This window comes from Bombyx mandarina, chromosome 17, assembly GCF_030267445.1.
Source record: "Bombyx mandarina strain Sakado chromosome 17, ASM3026744v2".
NCBI lineage: Eukaryota > Metazoa > Arthropoda > Insecta > Lepidoptera > Bombycidae > Bombyx > Bombyx mandarina.
Window position 1 is genome coordinate 11634932 of NC_143223.1, and position 18793 is coordinate 11653724.

General features: G+C 37.3%; 2 protein-coding genes across 4 annotated transcripts in view; one reads left to right on the top strand and one right to left on the bottom strand.

Annotated features, from left to right (window-relative positions):
• The window catches only part of ema (C-type lectin domain containing ema), a 29314-nt gene extending 10923 nt beyond the window's left edge, over positions 1 to 18391 (top strand). Inside the window, exons 9-17 of one of the 3 annotated variants that reach the window (XR_016324432.1) lie at positions 719 to 845; positions 2234 to 2372; positions 3251 to 3411; positions 4072 to 4230; positions 5165 to 5306; positions 6615 to 6717; positions 7283 to 7418; positions 8453 to 13164; positions 17239 to 18391. Coding sequence is in view for 2 of the 3 variants with exons in the window: in XM_028171216.2 (XP_028027017.2) it covers positions 719 to 845; positions 2234 to 2372; positions 3251 to 3411; positions 4072 to 4230; positions 5165 to 5306; positions 6615 to 6717; positions 7283 to 7418; positions 8453 to 8566 (1081 nt within the window). In the remaining variant the exon portion in view is untranslated. Of the gene's footprint in view, positions 1 to 718; positions 846 to 2233; positions 2373 to 3250; positions 3412 to 4071; positions 4231 to 5164; positions 5307 to 6614; positions 6718 to 7282; positions 7419 to 8452 lie in introns of all 3 variants that reach the window. The other 2 variants (XM_028171216.2, XM_089734130.1) reach the window with 2 other exon arrangements.
• LOC114240653 (soluble calcium-activated nucleotidase 1) overlaps positions 1 to 18793 on the bottom strand; it is a 441880-nt gene that overhangs the window by 153326 nt on the left and 269761 nt on the right. The gene's annotated exons all lie outside the window — the stretch shown is intronic.

Below are 18793 nucleotides of genomic sequence, written 5' to 3' on the forward strand. Positions count from 1 at the left end.
GCTCGGGACTTTAACAAAATTTTCAACGATATTTGACGTTGTTTTAGTTTTTTAAATATAAAAGAACACTTATTGCGGCATAATTATGTATTCTTAAACCGTATTACATTATTTTATTCTATCATCAATAGTTTTCGCAGGGCACGCGATGTAAAGAATATTTTAGGTAATTTTTTTACACCTTTGGTTACATTATTGGAGTTTTAGTAAGGATCCCTAATTTTTTTCAATTATATTATAGCCTATGTCACTCGGGAATAGTGTAGCTTCCAAACAGTGAAACAAACAAATATTTCCTCTTTATAATATAAGTATAGATTTCCCCTTGGATTGTGTTGAAAAAAAAAATTATTATTTGTCTCTTCTCAAAACCCCCTAGTAGTAATTGATTTTGTGTGTACACCCTGAAGTCATTGAAATTGTCGTAATGACTAATACTTGAGTAAGGGGGGGGAGGGGGGGGGGGGGGGGGGTAGTTATCATCAAGGTGTGAAGGTTATATAAGCGACATTTCGCTTAATACGCCACATTTATCTTTGTAATGAAGAGTCCGTTTTATTGGGTATTACTATCAACAGTTCGATGTTTTTAATCGAACTTTGATATACCGATAACCCACCTTGACTTGTCTGCACCACTATTGCTTGACTGGTAGACAATGCCTTAGTTCGCCAATGTATCACAATACATTGAACATAACAAACAAAATAATATCCAGGTACTGTGAGATGAGCAAGCGTCCTCTGAACGTGGAATGGCTATGCATGGATGCGGCAATACTGCTTCCCCCCACACGCACGCCGATGTCTGGCATTGCGTTTGCTAAGCGACTGCCGAGCGGGGAGGTGAGATAACATCACTATTTTAATACTACTACTATAATTAATTGAAATTATAAGTTTGTAGACTATTATGATTCTATTGTGAAATACTATAATACTTCTATAATCACAGATTTCGCTGATACTACACTTTAAACAAATAGTAATAAAGACAAACCATATTTATCTATTCTCTATTTGACCACAGAAGCAATAAGAAAAGTTTGACAATAAATAAATAGTATGCATGTGTGTGTGTGTGTGTGTCAAATACATGGTAGTGGGTGTAATGTTTTTTTTTTATTGATTTAATGTTTTTTTATGCATAATTTAATAAAATATTAACATTATGTACCTACTCCTTCTCTATGTTCTCTATAAGTGAGGGAAATTTCATACTCCTTCGTCCGCGCAAGTTTCGTAAAAAGGGGTACAAAGTTTTTGCTTCACGTATTAACATATAGATTTTTTTAATGATTAGACGGGCTACCGGAGTCCATAGACATCAACAACTTAAATGCCGCCATTCACCTTGAGAGACGAGTTCTAAGTCTCAGTTCTGTAGTATAACGACTAGCGCACCCTTCGAACTGGAACACCTTATTGTTTCGTGGCAGACGTAGGTTGAGTAGTTGTACCTACCCGCTCGGGCTCTCAAGATACCCTGCCACAAGTAAATACATCTATGTAACAATACCTCAGGCAGAAACTTTATACCCCATTTTACGAAAATTGCGCGGACGGAGGAGTATGAAAACTATGAAATTTCTCACACTTATAGAGAATATAGAGAACGAGTGCAGAATACTAATACATTTTTTTTTTTATTATACATAAGAAAAACATTAAATTAATAAAGAAAACATTACACACGCTACCATGTATTTGACACACACACGCGCTTGTATATTTATTGTTAAAGTCTGGTCAATTTGAGTATAGATTAATATTGTTTGTCTTTAATATTATTTGTGTATAGTGTAGTCTTGGCGAAATCTGTGTCTATAGAAGTATAATAAATAGTCTTTGACAGTAGAACCAAAATAATGTTCAAATTTATTATTTCAATTAATTATAGTCGATTTCGACCACAGAGTGACCACTGGTGCATATAATTGTGCATTGTTGATAGCATTATTTGTGTGTGCAGTATGGCGGATGGTATGGCGTATTGTAAGACCACACCTCTGGTACCATTATCGCGCTGATCTCAGCCGAGAAATGTGTTCATGTCGTTATTGATGATTGTTGATTGGTCATCAGCGAGACCGCATGTTTGTCTTCGAAGACCATAAATTTGCGTGCAGATTGAGTTAGCTGGGCTAACAGATCCGTATAGACCTATGAAAGACGCTCCGAACTTAAGTTCTGAGCAATGCTAATAATATTTTTCTTTTATGCCCCAATCTCAGATAGAGAGAGCCCGTAGAGCGATAAGATCGTTCTTCCTAATACGAGACCTGTTCTTGAAGTTGAGCGGGATACCAGAGAACCAACTGCCTCTGACGAATCCGGCACCGTTTGTCGAAGTCGGCAACGTTTTGGATCTCAGTAAGTCGTTTAGTTTACAGTACTAATTATCTGGTCCGTATATCACGATATAAGGACCTTTGTCTTACTAAAACATGATATATACATATTTTTTTCATTGACACAAAAAAAGGCAAAGAAGTTTTGCGTTCGATTTTCGGGGTATTTACAGTTAGGCGGTCATTGTGTGAATGGCGTTGCCAATCTTGAAACCGGAACGCACCAGTGCCTCTATGCCGAAGCAGCGTATTGGTACATGCTCGTGTAAAATCATGTGCGAACACTTGTATTAGTAAAAAGGAGGGTGTTTTGGGCATTTAATTGTTTTTTTTTTGGGTTCACCGGGTTCTGTCCGATGGAACGGAAACGCTTAAATAAAAACGTACTGCCTATTTGTGATTAAATGTACTTTAGTAGCTTTTATAATTAACTAACTTTTGCCCGCGACTTCGTCCGCGTGGAATAGTTCACAAATAATGCTTTATTTTAGAACAAATTTGGTTAGCATAAAAAACGTTATAGTGAGCCAACCTTAACATATAGACATATGCCGTTGCAGACTTTTTTTTAGATCTTTTAAAGGGGAGCAATTCTGTCATACATTGTTTTAGCGAAACTTTAACCGTTTCTGCAGCGTATGCAGCGGAAGCTCTTAAAAAGGGAAAAAAACCCGATTTTGAAACATTATTTATGGATGCTGCGCTTGTATTTACCTTAGCGTAATGTTATATAGCCTATAGCTTTCCTTAATAAATAGGCTATCTAACACTGAAATAATTCTTCAAATCGGACCACTACTTCCTGAGATTAACGTGTTCAAACAAACAAACTCTTCAGCTTTATAATATTAAGTATAGATAATAAATATGTATAGTTGTAATGAGTATTGAATTTTGCAGACGATTCCGATCTGATATCGTGCGATATAATACAGAAGGATGGCACGTGGCAGCACAGGTTCTTGGCCGTCGACAACATGCAGATAATACTCGTCGAACCGGACAAACAGAGGCTCGGGTGGGGAGTCGCCAAACTGGTGGGCAGCCTTCAGGATTTGGAGGTAACTTTGATGGAATGAAAACGTTTAGGTACGTCGAAGAAATCCCTAATACATTTTTTTTAATCGACAATTGGTAATACTTTTTTTAATTATGAGTACTGGCAACCCCAAACTTGTTAATGTGAAATCAACATCTGTAAATGTGAAGTATATATAGGTTTCATTCTAAGACGTCTGATTAATCTTAAATGTATATTAATATATCTAAATATTTCCGGAATAGGAGTAGTGTAGATTAAAATGACAATAATTAAAAACAAAAAAAATGTTATTCAATTAATGACAATTGATCTCGCCTTTTTATTGTTATTATTTCCGACGTTTCGAATGCTTTACGACTTGCGAATGGCGAATAAAAACGAAATAGCCCTTGTTCGAGTTGATATCGCGTGTATCCTTAATATGCGCTTTTTTTTTAAATAGCTTAGATGGGTTGACGTACCCACAGTCCACTCTGTTAAGTGGTTACCAGAGCCCATAGACATCTACAACGTAAACGCGCCACCCACCTTGAGATATAAGCTCTGAGGTCTTAAGTATAGTTACAACGGCTGCCCCACCCTTCAAACCGAAACGCTTTACTGCTTCACGACAGAAATAGACAGGCTGGTGGTACCCACCCGCGCGGACTCACAAGAGGTTCTACCTGTACTTGTTCAGATCCAAGGCGATAAGGAAGATCCCCGCTGTCTTCATTTGACCATCCACAAGCCGCGTGTGGGCGCGACGGGCGTGCTTCCCAGGACGCTTCTGCTGCGGGCCAAGTTCAAGTTCGACGACTACATACGCAGCATGGCGGCCAAACAGAGGCTCATTAAGGTATACGATATGTACTAAGTTAATATTACTCTTACTGATGTTTGACTAGCCGACGCTTACGCGCGCATTGCTGTTAGCGTGGATCTTTATGTTACTTATGACGACGCTTGTATCTGAAAGTAAGTATTGTACTTTTTGACGGAGCATGTTGCGGATAATAACATGTACTTTTAGGTTAGGAATATAATGTTCTTTTTTTATTAATATTTAACATTTAATAAATTTAATGATTTATGCGGTATTATAAAAAAAGAAAATTGTAAACACAATGTTAAACTGAGAAAGTTAAGTTTGATTTCAACTTGGTGTTTACATTAGAAATGTAGGCTCAGTAAATTTACAAGGGTCGCGGCTCTTAACGCATCCCCATTGCATGTGACATGAGTGCAAACAAACTATAAAAAAAAATAGCCACAAGTGACATCATGCGTCATAATCCGTATCCAGTTTGACGTAGATAATGGATAAAAAAATGTTAGAATTTTTTGAATAGTTAGTCGAAATGTAAGCCATTGTTTTAGAAGTACAGTGATTAAGTTATCAATTAATAGTTATCCCGGTAACCGTTATCGTCGAACTCGGCAAAGAGTTTGACGTGCAACCTAACCTAAACATCAGCTCGCTGAGTTTCTCGCCGGATCTTCTCAGTGGGTCGCGATTCCGATCCGGTAGTCGATTCTTTCGCGAAGCAGTTGCTTTTCAGTTGTTATGTCTCCTTCGGAGGCGCTCAGGCAGCTGTTAGCTAACCCCAGCTCTCCTGGCTGAGCCTTTGCTCGCCCACCTGTCCGAGCCTTTGCTCGCCCACCTGTCCTGGTGAAACTGGAAAGGCCTCCGGGCTACCAGTAATCTGTCAATCATAAAAAAAACGTGGAATTCTCGCTCTCCGATTGAGATCAGAACCTTGATCAGTTAACTGGAAGGAAATAATTGACAGGGTCGCATGAAGTCCCGCCAGAAGAAGATGCAGCAGATCGGGCGACTGCTGGAAGTGTCGGGAGTGTCCGCGCCCCCCGCCGCGCCGCGCCCCCGCCCCCTGTTCTCCCGCCCCGGCCTCTCGGCGATCAGGAGATCTACAGGTTCCGTACAATTGCACTTTCTATCTAAACACAATTCGTCTTTTCGCATTGAAAGTGTACAATACCCAAAAATATTCGAAATTGAGTTAATATTATGCGGAATCATTCTGTATTTTTTTTTTTTTATTTAGTTTTCCTATTTTGAATACTATTAACAAAATTAATAGATAATTTTATCTTACTTTAAAATACAGATAATGTAACGGGTAAAAAATAAAAAATTAATGTTGCAAAAATGATTAATATTAAAAATATCACGTCATGTTGTTTAACACACTTTAAAACACTCTCCTGTAAAATTTGTAAGTTTTCGTTCTGCCATCTCTCGGTAATCGTGCTGCGTTTCGTTTAGCTACCAAACTAATGACCGTCTCCGATATATATCTATATATTAATACGTGAAGCAAAAACTTTGTACCCTTTTTACGAAAATTGCGCAGACGGTGGAGTATGAAATTTCCCACACTTGTAGAGAATATAGAGAAGGCTGTGAGCTCGTCCACCCATCTAAGCAATAAAAAAAAAACATGTATTTGACACACACACACATGCGTACTATTTGTTTATGGTCAAACTTTTCTTATTGCATAAAGTCTATGGTCAAATCGAGAATAGATTTAATATTTTTTGTCTTTGCTAATATTTGTCTAAAGTGTAGTCTTGGCGAAATCTTTGATTATAGAAGTATAATAGTCTTTGACAATAGAACTATAATAATGTTCAAACTATAATTTCAATGAATTATAGTCGAATTACGACTACTGCGGGACCACTAGTAAAGATAAAAAGCCAGTCAAAGAGCAAACAACCTTGTTCATCGCACGAGCGTTTGCTCGATGCACTAAAGTATTTTTTTAAGGGATTTTATGACCTGGTAACTGAGACCTTTAAGTCATGTCTTATTTTAATTTATATTCATATTTTTATGAAAAATGATATTATGGAGTGAAATGAAATGAAGATGATTAATTTGAGACATGAATCAACTGGGATGAAATTAAATGAAATGAAATGAGATGATATGGGATGAAATATAATCTCAGTAAAATTGTGGTCATTTACTAAGATTTTATCAGTGGACTTTTTGGAGGATCCCGAGAAGTTACATCCAGCGGCTTTGTTTCATTTTCCTACATTTGTGCACTTTCACAAATATTAAACAGTTAATAAACCACCATTATTACACATTTAAACCCGAAAAAACACTAAATAGGCAAAATAAAACAAATCACACAACTTCACTTCTCGCGTTCCCGCCAAAAAGTCATGCACTAAAGTACCCTATGTAACCTTGAAATTTCCATAAAGGAGGCGACGGTGACGACTCAGAGCGGAGGCTCCGAAGGCCGAGCGGTCACTTACTGAAAGACGGCATCGTCGTCTATCGAGAACGAACCACGAGCAGAGAGAGGTCGGTACACACCCACACCTGTTGAATTCAAATTTAACTTTTAAAGTATGCCTAAATCAAGTCTCTCTTAACTGATACTCAATTTGCGTACGCAACTTATAATCATTAAAGATAATAAATAATATTATGTCCATCTTCTCGCTAAATGCATTTATCAAACGACTTTGTTACTGTAATGTAATGCCTAGTGTTAGACATTGATATTGTACTACGTTAAATTGAACATTGACGTCATTTTACACATCGGTCATACAATATATTTCAAAAATGATTTTCTGTAGACCACCCCTGTCCTCCAAACTACTAAAATTAATTATGCTCTCTTTCTATTTCTTATAACTCTACACCAGTTTAAATTATTTCCTAAATAGATGAGTTGTATTTAATTCCTTTCACAACTGTGTAATTCTTAATAAATATTATACTATTAGTATTATATTATTAGATAAAACTGCAATTTTCTTATGAATGTATTAGGTAAATTTCAATACTCTGTCGAAGTTTTTATCGTTTTGTTAATATAATATTCAAACAGGTATATTGACACTTTGTGTTGACATTCCAGTAGCGTGTCGAGAGGAAGCAGCGGTTCCCGAGAGGGATCTCCGAGGGGCCACCAAGAGGAAATACCACTAGAAGACATACGGAGGAACGTTGCCTCCACCAGCGCCGCGATTCCAAATGTCGTACCGCAGATAAATGTAATTGGAAGATATAAATAATAAGTCACTTAATAACAAAAAAGATTTAAGGTGCAAAGTTTGAGAACCGTCACGTCGCGTCATGTTCATTATTATCATGAAACCTGGCTGTATGGACTATAAAGTCCTTTGCCTTTCCCATTAGGGATAAATTAATATCATCATATTATCATGACAATTTAATGTCAAGAAACTATTCAATGTGAGCACTTAAAATGGACTGTATAATTTCGTCCATATTAAAAGATATAAACGAACGTATAATAATTATTTAAACTACAATTTCCTCAAAATGAAACCTTACGGTGGTTTGCCAATAGTCAAATGTTCATTTGATTTTAAAGAAAGTATTTATCGTCATACTAGATGGGAATCCTTTTATTTTTATTTTTAAGTACTTTACAGTTACAGTTACTTTTACTTTACAGTTACAGTTATGTTCGATCTTTATTTAATGTAATCTGTTTCTCGTATTTGCCAAATTTGTTTTCATGAACAAAAATGCCTTAGTCCGAGAAATGGTTGACTATACCTAGTTACGTTTGACATTATGTCGTCCGTTGATCTTGTAACACGTATTAAATAAAAAATCCATTATATTGCTACGCCTGTAAGAGTAACGCCACCTATCGCCGAATAACCGAAACGAATATCAACGGAACTAATGAACGCTCCAGAAGTACAACGCCATCTATTGTCAGATAGCTGAAACACACATTGAAGCTACTCGACTTGCCCAGAATGCTCTCGATAAATATAGAGATGTAGTATCGACTATAAAAGCGTTGCAGGGTTGGCACGCCGTCACTTGGTAATCGGAACTACTCGAAACGAAACAGCGAACGGATCACCTGAAGCGAAGCGGGAGAAGGGAATTAGAATTTTAAGGTGTTCGCTAAGTGTTCTAAGTTTAATACAGTACTGTGCCTCGACAGAATTTTTATTTATCCCGAACCCGAGCCCGTAACATTACGAGTATCGCCCTTTTTGTTGAATTTTAACGAATATGTTCTAATCGAACTAATCATTCGCAGGCACAACCGAGTACGTCCCAGGCGAAGACCCGAAGCAATTCGTCTGAAGAAACCTCGTTTATATCGGGCGAAGCGCCGCGAGCGAAACGGAGAGGCCTCGTCGAGACTATTTGATACAGGACCGGGCGCGGGCTGCCGGACCCACGAATTAACTAGAAAAGGTAATTAATGTATTACGTAAAGCTATTGAGGTATAGGAATCGGCCCTCGATACCTTCGACATAAAGAGAAATTAAATAAATAAAAAATCGTGCGCGTACAACTTAGTGCACGTGAATGAAGTGAAACTTCTTTTTCGATGAGTGTAGTATTGTGGTTTTCTTCATTTTTCATCCTTAAATCACATTGCCGTTGTAATAGAGAATGCTGTGTATAAGAGATATCTTTAACATTTATATTATATATTTTAAATTATAGATAGATAAATAAATAAATATTTTTTTTTAAATACTTCATTAAAATATTGGACGCTACTTGTTGCTAACACTCACGCTGGCCTGTAACAGGTTACTCTACGCGCGTGCGTTCGAGTGCTACGCATTAACTCTCGCTCTGTCTCTTTCTATTCCACGGTAGCGTTAAACGTTTAACGCAACCTTGTTGGAAGTCGCGTTAGAAGTTTTACTTCAAAAAAACAACCCTAAAACTTAGACACATTGTCCATTTTTCTGCTTAACACTAATCATACCAACACTTACTGGTACCTATTTCTACCATACCATACTAGATAACGATTAAGACAAGTCATACTCAAAATAAACAAAACAACAAAAAAGTTGTATAATAACTGTAGATTAATTGAAGTAAGTAAGAAGTCAGAAAAAGTCATGTAGTCAAAATATGTGCAAAAGCAATAAGATGATACATGTGATTTCAATGCAAAAGTTCAAAATGGACCATTTGACCATGGTATGCTTAGTTTGTGGTATGTTTAGTGTTAATTAAACTTGAAATTATATGTGTATATATTAATAGATCGAGTGGAATTAATATTTAATTATTTATTTGATAATCATAAAATTTAATATCAAAGCTTCAGTTATTAAGGTCATGATGAAGTTTTAAATCAATTAGTGTTTTAATTATATCCACATCTTTAATAATACGTATGACTTTTAAAAACTGTCATGTTAAGTTATAATATTTCACTTTCACACTTCGATAACTGTCTCTTTCTCTTTTAACGCGTGTAAATAAGAGCGATAAAGACGGAGTTATTTCGTGTTTTTGACGATAATACGGATAAATGAGAAATTTTGGTGGTTACAAAGAAATGTTTTCTAGTGTAGATTCGATTTCAATAACTTATAATAATGTAGGAAAAAAGATGTAACGAGCTCAATATGTGACAAATTGTAAGTTTAGAACAAAAATGTTGGTTAAAACTTGTTAAGTTTGGTGTTGCTAACTTAAAAAAATGTGAATAAAAATCGAGGATTGCTTATGGTTAGGGTTGACAATATAGTGTTTTTTTTTTTTTAAACTTTAATATGGATGTTTATTTAAAAATAGATGTGTACGAAAAATACAAACAATCCTTTCATAAATATGTAAATATAAATGAAATTAATAAAAAAGTTTGTAGGTAACAAATTTGTGCGCCTTCGAATAAGGCTCAACAATTTTATACACCAGTGATAAATAAAAACGATAATTGAAAAAAAAAAATCGATTATAACTTATTACAATTGTTCCTAATTGTATGACGACAGATAATTCTAAATAATTATTGACTAATGGAAGCCAACACAACACATCAACATTACAGATCTGATATTTAAACAAAAAATTGATCATTGGATAAATTAATTTAAATTTTTTTTTAACCAATACTAATTAAAATACTAGATTAGACTATTTGTAGATTTGTCGATGTATTTGTTTTAACTGCATTAAAAAAATATCGTTTCGCGTCCATTTATATAGTATTCTTAAGAGTTTTCTAAACACGATATCTTTTAATGCCTAAAATAGGTTTTTATTTATTTATTTTGAAAGCTTATGTTACATTACGCGCTGTGAATAAATCTTAAGTTGAATTGTTACGTAATTCCCCTTAGTCGATTTCTATGAAAAACGGAGTTCTTCTTATACAGGGTGTACTGAAATTGTTTCCAAAACGAAGACAACTTCTTATGTATGTGTTGCCTAATACGCTACCAAGTAAATCATGTTCAAGAAGTTATGTTTAATATGTAATAGCATGATAAGATGTTCTATGAGCGATTTCTAAGCCCTTGGCTAGAAGCACTGGGAGTAATTACAAAGTCGGAATATCAAGGGTTACCACGTAAATATGAGTCTCTCTTCGATCGGTCCCTCACTGCTGAGGATCGTGACTCCGTCCGATTCCGTCAACCAGCTGTTTCCATCGATCTCGACCTGCAGCCCGGTGGAGTGCGTCACTGACAGGTATCCCCAGTTCCTCCGCTATTTGGTCCGACCATCGTTTGGGACCTCTACCCCTCTAAATATGAGTAGAAGTTTTATGCTTTTCCATCTCATGTACTGCACCTCAGCTGTACTAAGCGCGACTGTTCTTTGCTTCTTAGCCTCCCAACTTATTGTTGTTTCGTCATATGTAAATACGTAGCCTGTCACTGTGCGACGATGAATGGCGCACGATGCCCAATCAGCATCAGCTGCTCCTTCAAGCTTCATGTTTCCTTAAAAGGAACTTCCTTACATAAATGTAAGTCAGACCTAAGTCTTTAGTAACTTGTAAATATCGCCGAACTGTTTTCGTGGCTTTAAAATGTTCAGATGTTTAGCAGTTGTTAAACCGCCTAAGGTGACTTACTGCAGACATTATACCAGGACGTGTGGCAACCACTAAGTACATAAGTGATCCTATAAGGTTTTGGTAGGGTATGTTCTTTTCCGTTGTTGGACTTGTGCCTTTAGTTAATTTCAGTTCTGTATCCATGGGAGTAGATGCGGGTTTCCAATCTTTGCTACCAAATTTTTCTAATACAGTTTCAATATACTGTCTTTGTCTCAGTATCATTCATCTCTTTTGAAAGCTATTCCGAGACAGCAATTAATTTCACTCAAGTCTCTCATTTAAAATCTCTGTATATGTAATTTCTTAATGTTGTAATTTTTTCTTGAGATTTGCATGCAATTATAATATCGTCCACATATATGCTAATAATAAAAATAAATTCTTCGCCTTTCGCGTATATGTACATACATGAGTCAACTTTGGTAGGCTTGAAACCTATTGCTTTTAATTCGGAATCTAGTTTCTTGTACTACTATCGTCTTCCTGACTGTTTTATTCCATAGATGGCTTTATTTAACTTGCATACTGTGTTTTATTTATCTTGCTTTAAATCATGTAGCATTTTTGTAGCTTTTTGTTTCATTTCTGCATCCTTTTTGTATTTAATTATCTTTTCTGGATATTCTTCTATATTTTTCGGCTTTTTCATATAGATTTCTTCTTCAATATCTCCGTTTAAAAATGCAGTGCAAATATCAATCTGGTCCAAATGGATAGCCTTCTGTACAGCTAAAGCCACTAGTAATCTTATTGAACTTAGTCGAGTCACAGGTGCGAAAACTTTCTGGTAGTCAACACCGGGTATTTGTGAAAATCCTCGGGCTACTAGTCGAGCCTTTTTGCGTACAATATTGCCATCTGTTCCTAATTTATCTTTCAGAATTATCTTGCTGTCAATGACGTTTCTATAAAGTGGTTTCTTAACAATAGACCAGGTATAATTTTTTAAGTATGCTGTTATTTCAGCAATTATTGCATCAGTCCATTTTAGATCATATTCTTCGCTCATGCAAACTGTGCATTTGTAATCTTTTGTCCAAACTCGTGGTTTTCTAGTTCTTTGAGGTCTTTCATTCTCTAAAATATAATTTCTTTCTATCGCCTCAGCGTCTGTTACTTCATTGCGATCTGCAACAGGATTATCATGAGTTTGTATTGCCTAATTTTCAATGACTTCATTATGATCAAAAATGTTTTCATTGTTTTGGTGCAATTCATTTTGCAATAATAATTTTAAAAAAAATTGTACGTAATTCTTTATCTACGAAATTATCATTATTAATTATGTACTTAACCTAATAATGTGAACGCAACCTCTGAATTCTATTCAACTTTAATATTTAAATTAATCACAGCATGAATAAAAGTATGTATGTGAGTGATAATTAATTATGGATGGCCAATTATTCAACGTTAAAAAAAGTATTATGTGTTCCGTTTGACGTCCGAAGTCCATTATGAGAGTACATCGTATGATTTCCACTGCAGGTCGCTAAATTTGACTACTTCCGTTTCCTAAGTCCCATCTACAGCGCCCTCTATAACGTCTGGAACCGAACCAACAAGCAAAGACAAGCCGCCATATTTGTCATTGTTGCGTCGTTTTTTCCCACGTGCGGTCGTTAATATTTTAAGAAGTTAGTAATTTAAAATGTTATAAGCAACTTTCGAGATTTGAAGTAGAAAGTTTGTTTCAAACAAGTGTTATGATTATCTTCCGTTTCGTGAAACCTCCAAGGCTCTACAATGAGTGACGAGGTTATCGCGCCTTTCAAAGTAAAATTTAAGTGAGGATAGTTCTTCGATTTCTTCGGATATTTCTTCGGGTTCGTCGGAAAATAAAGACTAGGGACCAGCAAGAAAACTTCGAAAAAGTGACTGGTCGCGAGATCTGAATAAAAGGTTTGACTTACTGTCGCAATAATGGGTGAGTCATGTGAATATTATTTTAACTTCGAATCATGCTATTGCTGGTCGTGCACCAGTGGTCCCGCCTTTATACTTACAAATACCAACATCTTATAATAATAATGTCTTATCTGGTTTCAACTTCCAATCGAAATTAGACAACGACGAATAGTTTTTACGTCTGCCACCAGACCGTCCGTTACCAGAAGCGGGTAGGTTTTGAAATTTGAGCATTTCTATAAAAGAACCAGATATGCAAAGATTTGACTAGCCGACTTGGAACGCGGTGCAGTATTCGGAGGTTCAAAAAAAAAAAAAAATGTTTTCCTGCGTTATCTAATGCTCTTTTGGCACAGAACGAATGCGTTATGCTGCCATACAAAACCTTGCCGACGGGTCAAATTCAGAGAATGTTCAGCTTAATACTTCCGCCTTTTACGAAAAGTTTAAACCGCTATTCGGTAACGATTTCGCCTATAAAAGTTTCTAACGATATCCTTCAAATAATTTTCGTTAAGCGAGCCGAGGTTATACGATAGCGTCGTAGATACCTCATAAAGAAATTAAAGGATAGATATATCAGGGAAGATATAGAGAAAATATCTTCTTCTTGTGATTATGTTTAACCCCAACTTATTATTGGCATATATACAGAAAATTGGTGGTATTGATAAATTACAAAAGCGGCACCGTCTGCTACTCGCATCCGGCCCGCATCGCCGGAACCCTCGGCTTGTACTGCCAATGCAAAGCCATGTCGAGGTAGGCCACATTCCAATACATCTAAAGAGGCCGAAAACAGATATTGTGAGCGATGCTATCCAAATAATTCCTCAGCAAGAAAAACGGGGAGGGGGGAACAAGTACAAAGTGGAACGAAAATCAGGAAATAAAAATAAATTACTCAACAGCATTTTCAGGCGGATGTCTAAGGCTATATCGAAACACCTGGACTCGATCCACCAAACGTAATATTGAAATTAATAATAACTTTATGTCAATCAAAATCCAAAATTTAATTCAATAGAGCTTTAGAACCCGCACCCCCGACACCATCTTTCAGATTTCTTCTTTTCATACTTCCCAAGACCAATAAAAAATCGAACAATTTTCAACCTCAAGGCATTGAACAAGTACATGAAACAGTCTTTTTCACCTTTTCCACCATCGAGTTCCTAAGTTTTATAACAGATTGGAATGTCAAATTGGATATGAGCCAGGCCTATTATCATCTATCAATGACGTTTCTCGGGATCAGTTATCAGGGTCGTCTACTTCAGATGATATGTCTGCCATTCGGCTTAGCTGCACCACCGCGGATTTTTGCTTCAGTGACAAACTAAATAGCCGAAATACTTCGCCAGAAGGGTCTGCGACTAGTGGTTATGTGCTTGTACACCAGGGCAGAACATCTCCCGCCATCGGAGCAAAGCTTATCCATATTATCTGGAACCGCTGCGTTCATTGACAGTGCGTTTCCAGAGGTCTTTTTTGCCACGTACCAGCTGGCTATGGAATGAGCTCCCTCCGCGGTGTTTCCCGAGCGCTATGACATGTCCTTCTTCAAACGAGGCTTGTGGAGAGAATTAAGCAGTAGGCAGCGGCTTGGCTCTGCCCCTGGCGTTGCTGAAGTCCATCGGCGACTGTAACTATTCACCTTCAGGTGGGCCGTATGCTTGTTGAAATCTCAAGTAACTATACTGAAACCTTAGAACTCATATCTCAAGGTGGGTGGCGGCATTTACGCTGTAGATGTCTATGGCCTCCAGTAACCACTTAACACCAGGTAAGCTGTAAACTCGTCCACCCATCTAAGCAACCGGTTATGACACTGACGAGCTTGATAGACTTTCTGGGAATCGTATGGGACACCAAATCCAAGACAAAGTCCCTGCCCAAGAATTTGCTCGTGCGACTTACTGCCGGCGGTTGGAACCTAAAGCAGGCGCAAAGCCTCTTAGGATATCTCAACTTTGCGACTTTCATCACCCACCGGGGAAAGTTGCTTTGCCGAGTCCTTGCAGTACCACAGCAACAAGCTCAGGAGGTATCCTCATTTACCAAAGCAGTATTCGGACGAGGTACGTACAGAGCTGGATTGGTGGTTAGAGAAAGTCAGTCAGAGCACACCAATTCATCCACAGAGAATGGCCACGAACCACGTCATCACCGACGCGTCGGACATTCAGTGGGGAGCCCTTGTAAACAACAGAACAGAATTTTCCTACATAAAGAACGAGGGAGGAACCCGGTCACGATAATTGCTAGATCTGACTGGAAAATTGCTTAACTTGGTCCACCTCAAAGTTGTACTTCTCCCTCACCACCTACCGGGACTGTACAATACTGAAGCCGATCACCTCTTACGCAATCGCGGCGGCTTGGAGTGGTATCTCACAGAAAAAGCAACTACTAGGCTATTCAGCCTGTGGGGAACTTGTTCGCGTCTCGGACCGCTCATGGATAAAAAAAAAAAAAAAAAACTGTTTACCTCTTGTGAGTCCGCGCGAGTAGGTATTTTGCCCTGAAGCAGTGGTGCGTCTCGGTTTGAAGGGTGGGGCAGCCGTTGTAACTATACTTGAGACCTTAGATCTTATATCTCAAGGTGGGTGGCGCATTTACGTTCTTGACGTCTATGGGCTCCAGTGACCACTTAATACCAGGTGAGCTGTGAGCTCGTCCACCCATCAAAGCAAAACTCGAACGCCTGCCTCTACAACGCGTTCAGCAGATCTTGGCATTACTGACTAGCATGGCCGTTTCCGCCGCTCGGTCTGATATCCAGAGTGCTGGACCACCTCAACTCAACCTCAGGTCGGTACATACTAGTGGTACCCAAGTGCAAGAAGCCCCTGTGGAGGCCAGACCTGAAATCACCTGCCCTCAAGCGACTCAAGAAGCTCAGAGATCTGAACATCAGTCTGGTGGACACTGACAATGCTACCGCCAGGCTGTCAGCAATCTACACCTGGAAGCTTGGTTCATTTTGGGTGGGACACGCTGACAGGGACATGGACATTGGCAGGAGAGAGTCTACGATAAGAACATACGCCCCTATTTGGAATAAGGGGTAAGGTTTTGTCAAGAAAATGTATTAATTCTCGTGTACCCGAATTAGAAAATGTAGCTAGATTTCTCTGTTATCTGTATTTATCTCATGGTCTCTCCTACCGGACCATTCTAGTTTATAAGTCTGTTATATAGCGTCCGTTTGTGAAACTCTATCGGATATAAAAAATAGCTTCGAGCCCGACAGTGAAACATACTGAAATCTATTTCCTTGACAAAGCCTGCACCTTCTAAATTACTGATATTTGGGTCGAAAACTAATTGATCTTCACACCAACAGTCCAGTTGGACATTCGTGGCTGCTCCTGACCAATTGATCATCGATGCAGTATACTGGCTACGCAATCTAGTGAATATGACACAGCAAACCAGTGGGAATATTTAATCTATTCTTAGCAACTAAAGGCTCCACTAAGCCAGCTACTGCAGCGAGGATTAGTAGTTGGGTAAAAAGTCTTTTAGGAGACTCAGGTATTCAGGCCTCAGTTGGAAGCTGTAGAGCGGTGGTGAAAACTTTAAACTGGGTAGGAAATTACCAAATTAATGATATTTCAGCTAAAGATAACTGACATACTTTTAGAAAGTTCTATCAAAAACTTATTATTAATGCATCAAACACTGATATAAATTCTGAGAAATCTTTCTCAGTATTTTCGTCCTAAATCTTATTAGGTCGATTTGAATTCAGTGGGTAATATTATACGGTTACCTTCAATTAATTTAAATTACGTGCTTAATTTAAGCTTTGCGTAATTAAACACAATAAGTCACATTGTTGCTTTTTAAATAAATCTTATTTTATTTCAAATACAAGCCACCAGGAGATAACAAACAGTCTCTCATAATGGACTTCGGACGTCAAACGGAACACATAATATAGAAATTTTACCTTCCAATAAAATTTGTATTATGTTTCCTAAGACGTCCGAAGTCCAGATAATGTCTTCCTGGGGCTACATCCATCATTATGAGCCGAACAATGACAAATATGGCGGCTTGTCTTTGCTTGTTGGTTCGGTTCCAGACGTTATAGAGGGCGCTGTAGATGGGACTTAGGAAACGGAAGTAGTCAAATTTAGCGACCTGCAGTGGAAATCATACGATGTACTCTCATAATGGACTTCGGACGTCTTAGGAAACATAATACAAATTTTATTGGAAGGTAAAATTTCTATATTATTGTAATCAATTCTACGACAGCTAGCTAATGGTTTATGTTTTTGTGTTTGCGGCGAGGCTTGGGTGAAGCTTGTGTCCAACAGTGGGACGTCTGTGGACTGAGAGATAGAAAACAACTTTTTTTAATTCTTAACAGCGAAAATTTCTACTCAATTATTAAATATATGGTTGCATAAAAATGTTATGCTTGAACGAGGCTGTGAATTACGTTCCGAGCCAGTGATGGTGTGAAAATACAGCTCAGTATGTTGAACTGTGAGTTTAACCCTTAAAGCGTGAACCGTCGATAGATCGACTCATCAATGCGTATAAAGTGATTGATTATAGGTATTAGGTAAGGACCTGTAAGGACGTATTTAAGCGCGCGAACGTATAACCTTTTTAATAAGTTAATAACATTTATAAACAACCATTTCAAATTATATTGCTGTGAATTTAGCGTATTTTTTGTAAGTTAAAGTTTTTTATAAGGTACTTATTTTCAAAAATCCTTTAGAAATGTCTGCAAAATATGCGAAAATAAGCTCAGCACTAAAAGGGTTAAGTGCTGCAAATCCATATCCAAAATTTACAATAATACCCAAAAGTATATTACTATCTAATAATAATAAGAAAAATGCAAAAAACAGTTTTCTATACATGAGTGTATCTTTAAACAGAGATAACCTAATGTATTTTACAGTCTGATGAATTTTTAAAACGTTAGGTGTGTGACTAAAATATAAAAATGAACCTTATCTATTTCAGTCTAAGTACTGTTTTTAACTGGTTTTTTTTTTTACTTCGTTTTTGCTTGATACTTCATAATATGAATGTTCATGTTCTGAGCGCACTTCTATTGGTTGTACTGTGTTATTTGTAAATACTATTATAATTTTGTGTTTTCGAAGTTGTGAAATATTTTGAGAGTAGCAATAAATAAATCTGTGTAAATAATGGAGTTGGATGTTTAAAGATTTTGTGTTAAAAAAATAAATATTACTATTGTTGTTAACAAAGTTTGTTTTTGTTTTTCATATCCCAAAATGTCGAGTGTGTGTGTTGGTTTTGCACCTCGTCAGACGGACGAACTCACCGCCAACTGAATTTAATTTGATTGAAATTGACTTGAATTAATGGAGCTCTGATAAATGGGGTCGAAATCTGCGCTACCCGGCGAAACACATGGTGATACTTTTCCGTAGGGACCCATAATATCCCATATCCTATTAATTACGCGGATCTATAGAAAGCAGCATAAATACATAGCTTACTGGTGGTAGGACCTCTTGTGAGTCCGCACGGGTAGGTACCACCACCCTGCCTATTTCTGCCGTGAAGCAGTAATGCGTTTCGGTTTGAAGGGCGGGGCAGCCGTTGTAACTAAACTGAGACCTTACAACTTATAGCTGAAGTTGGGT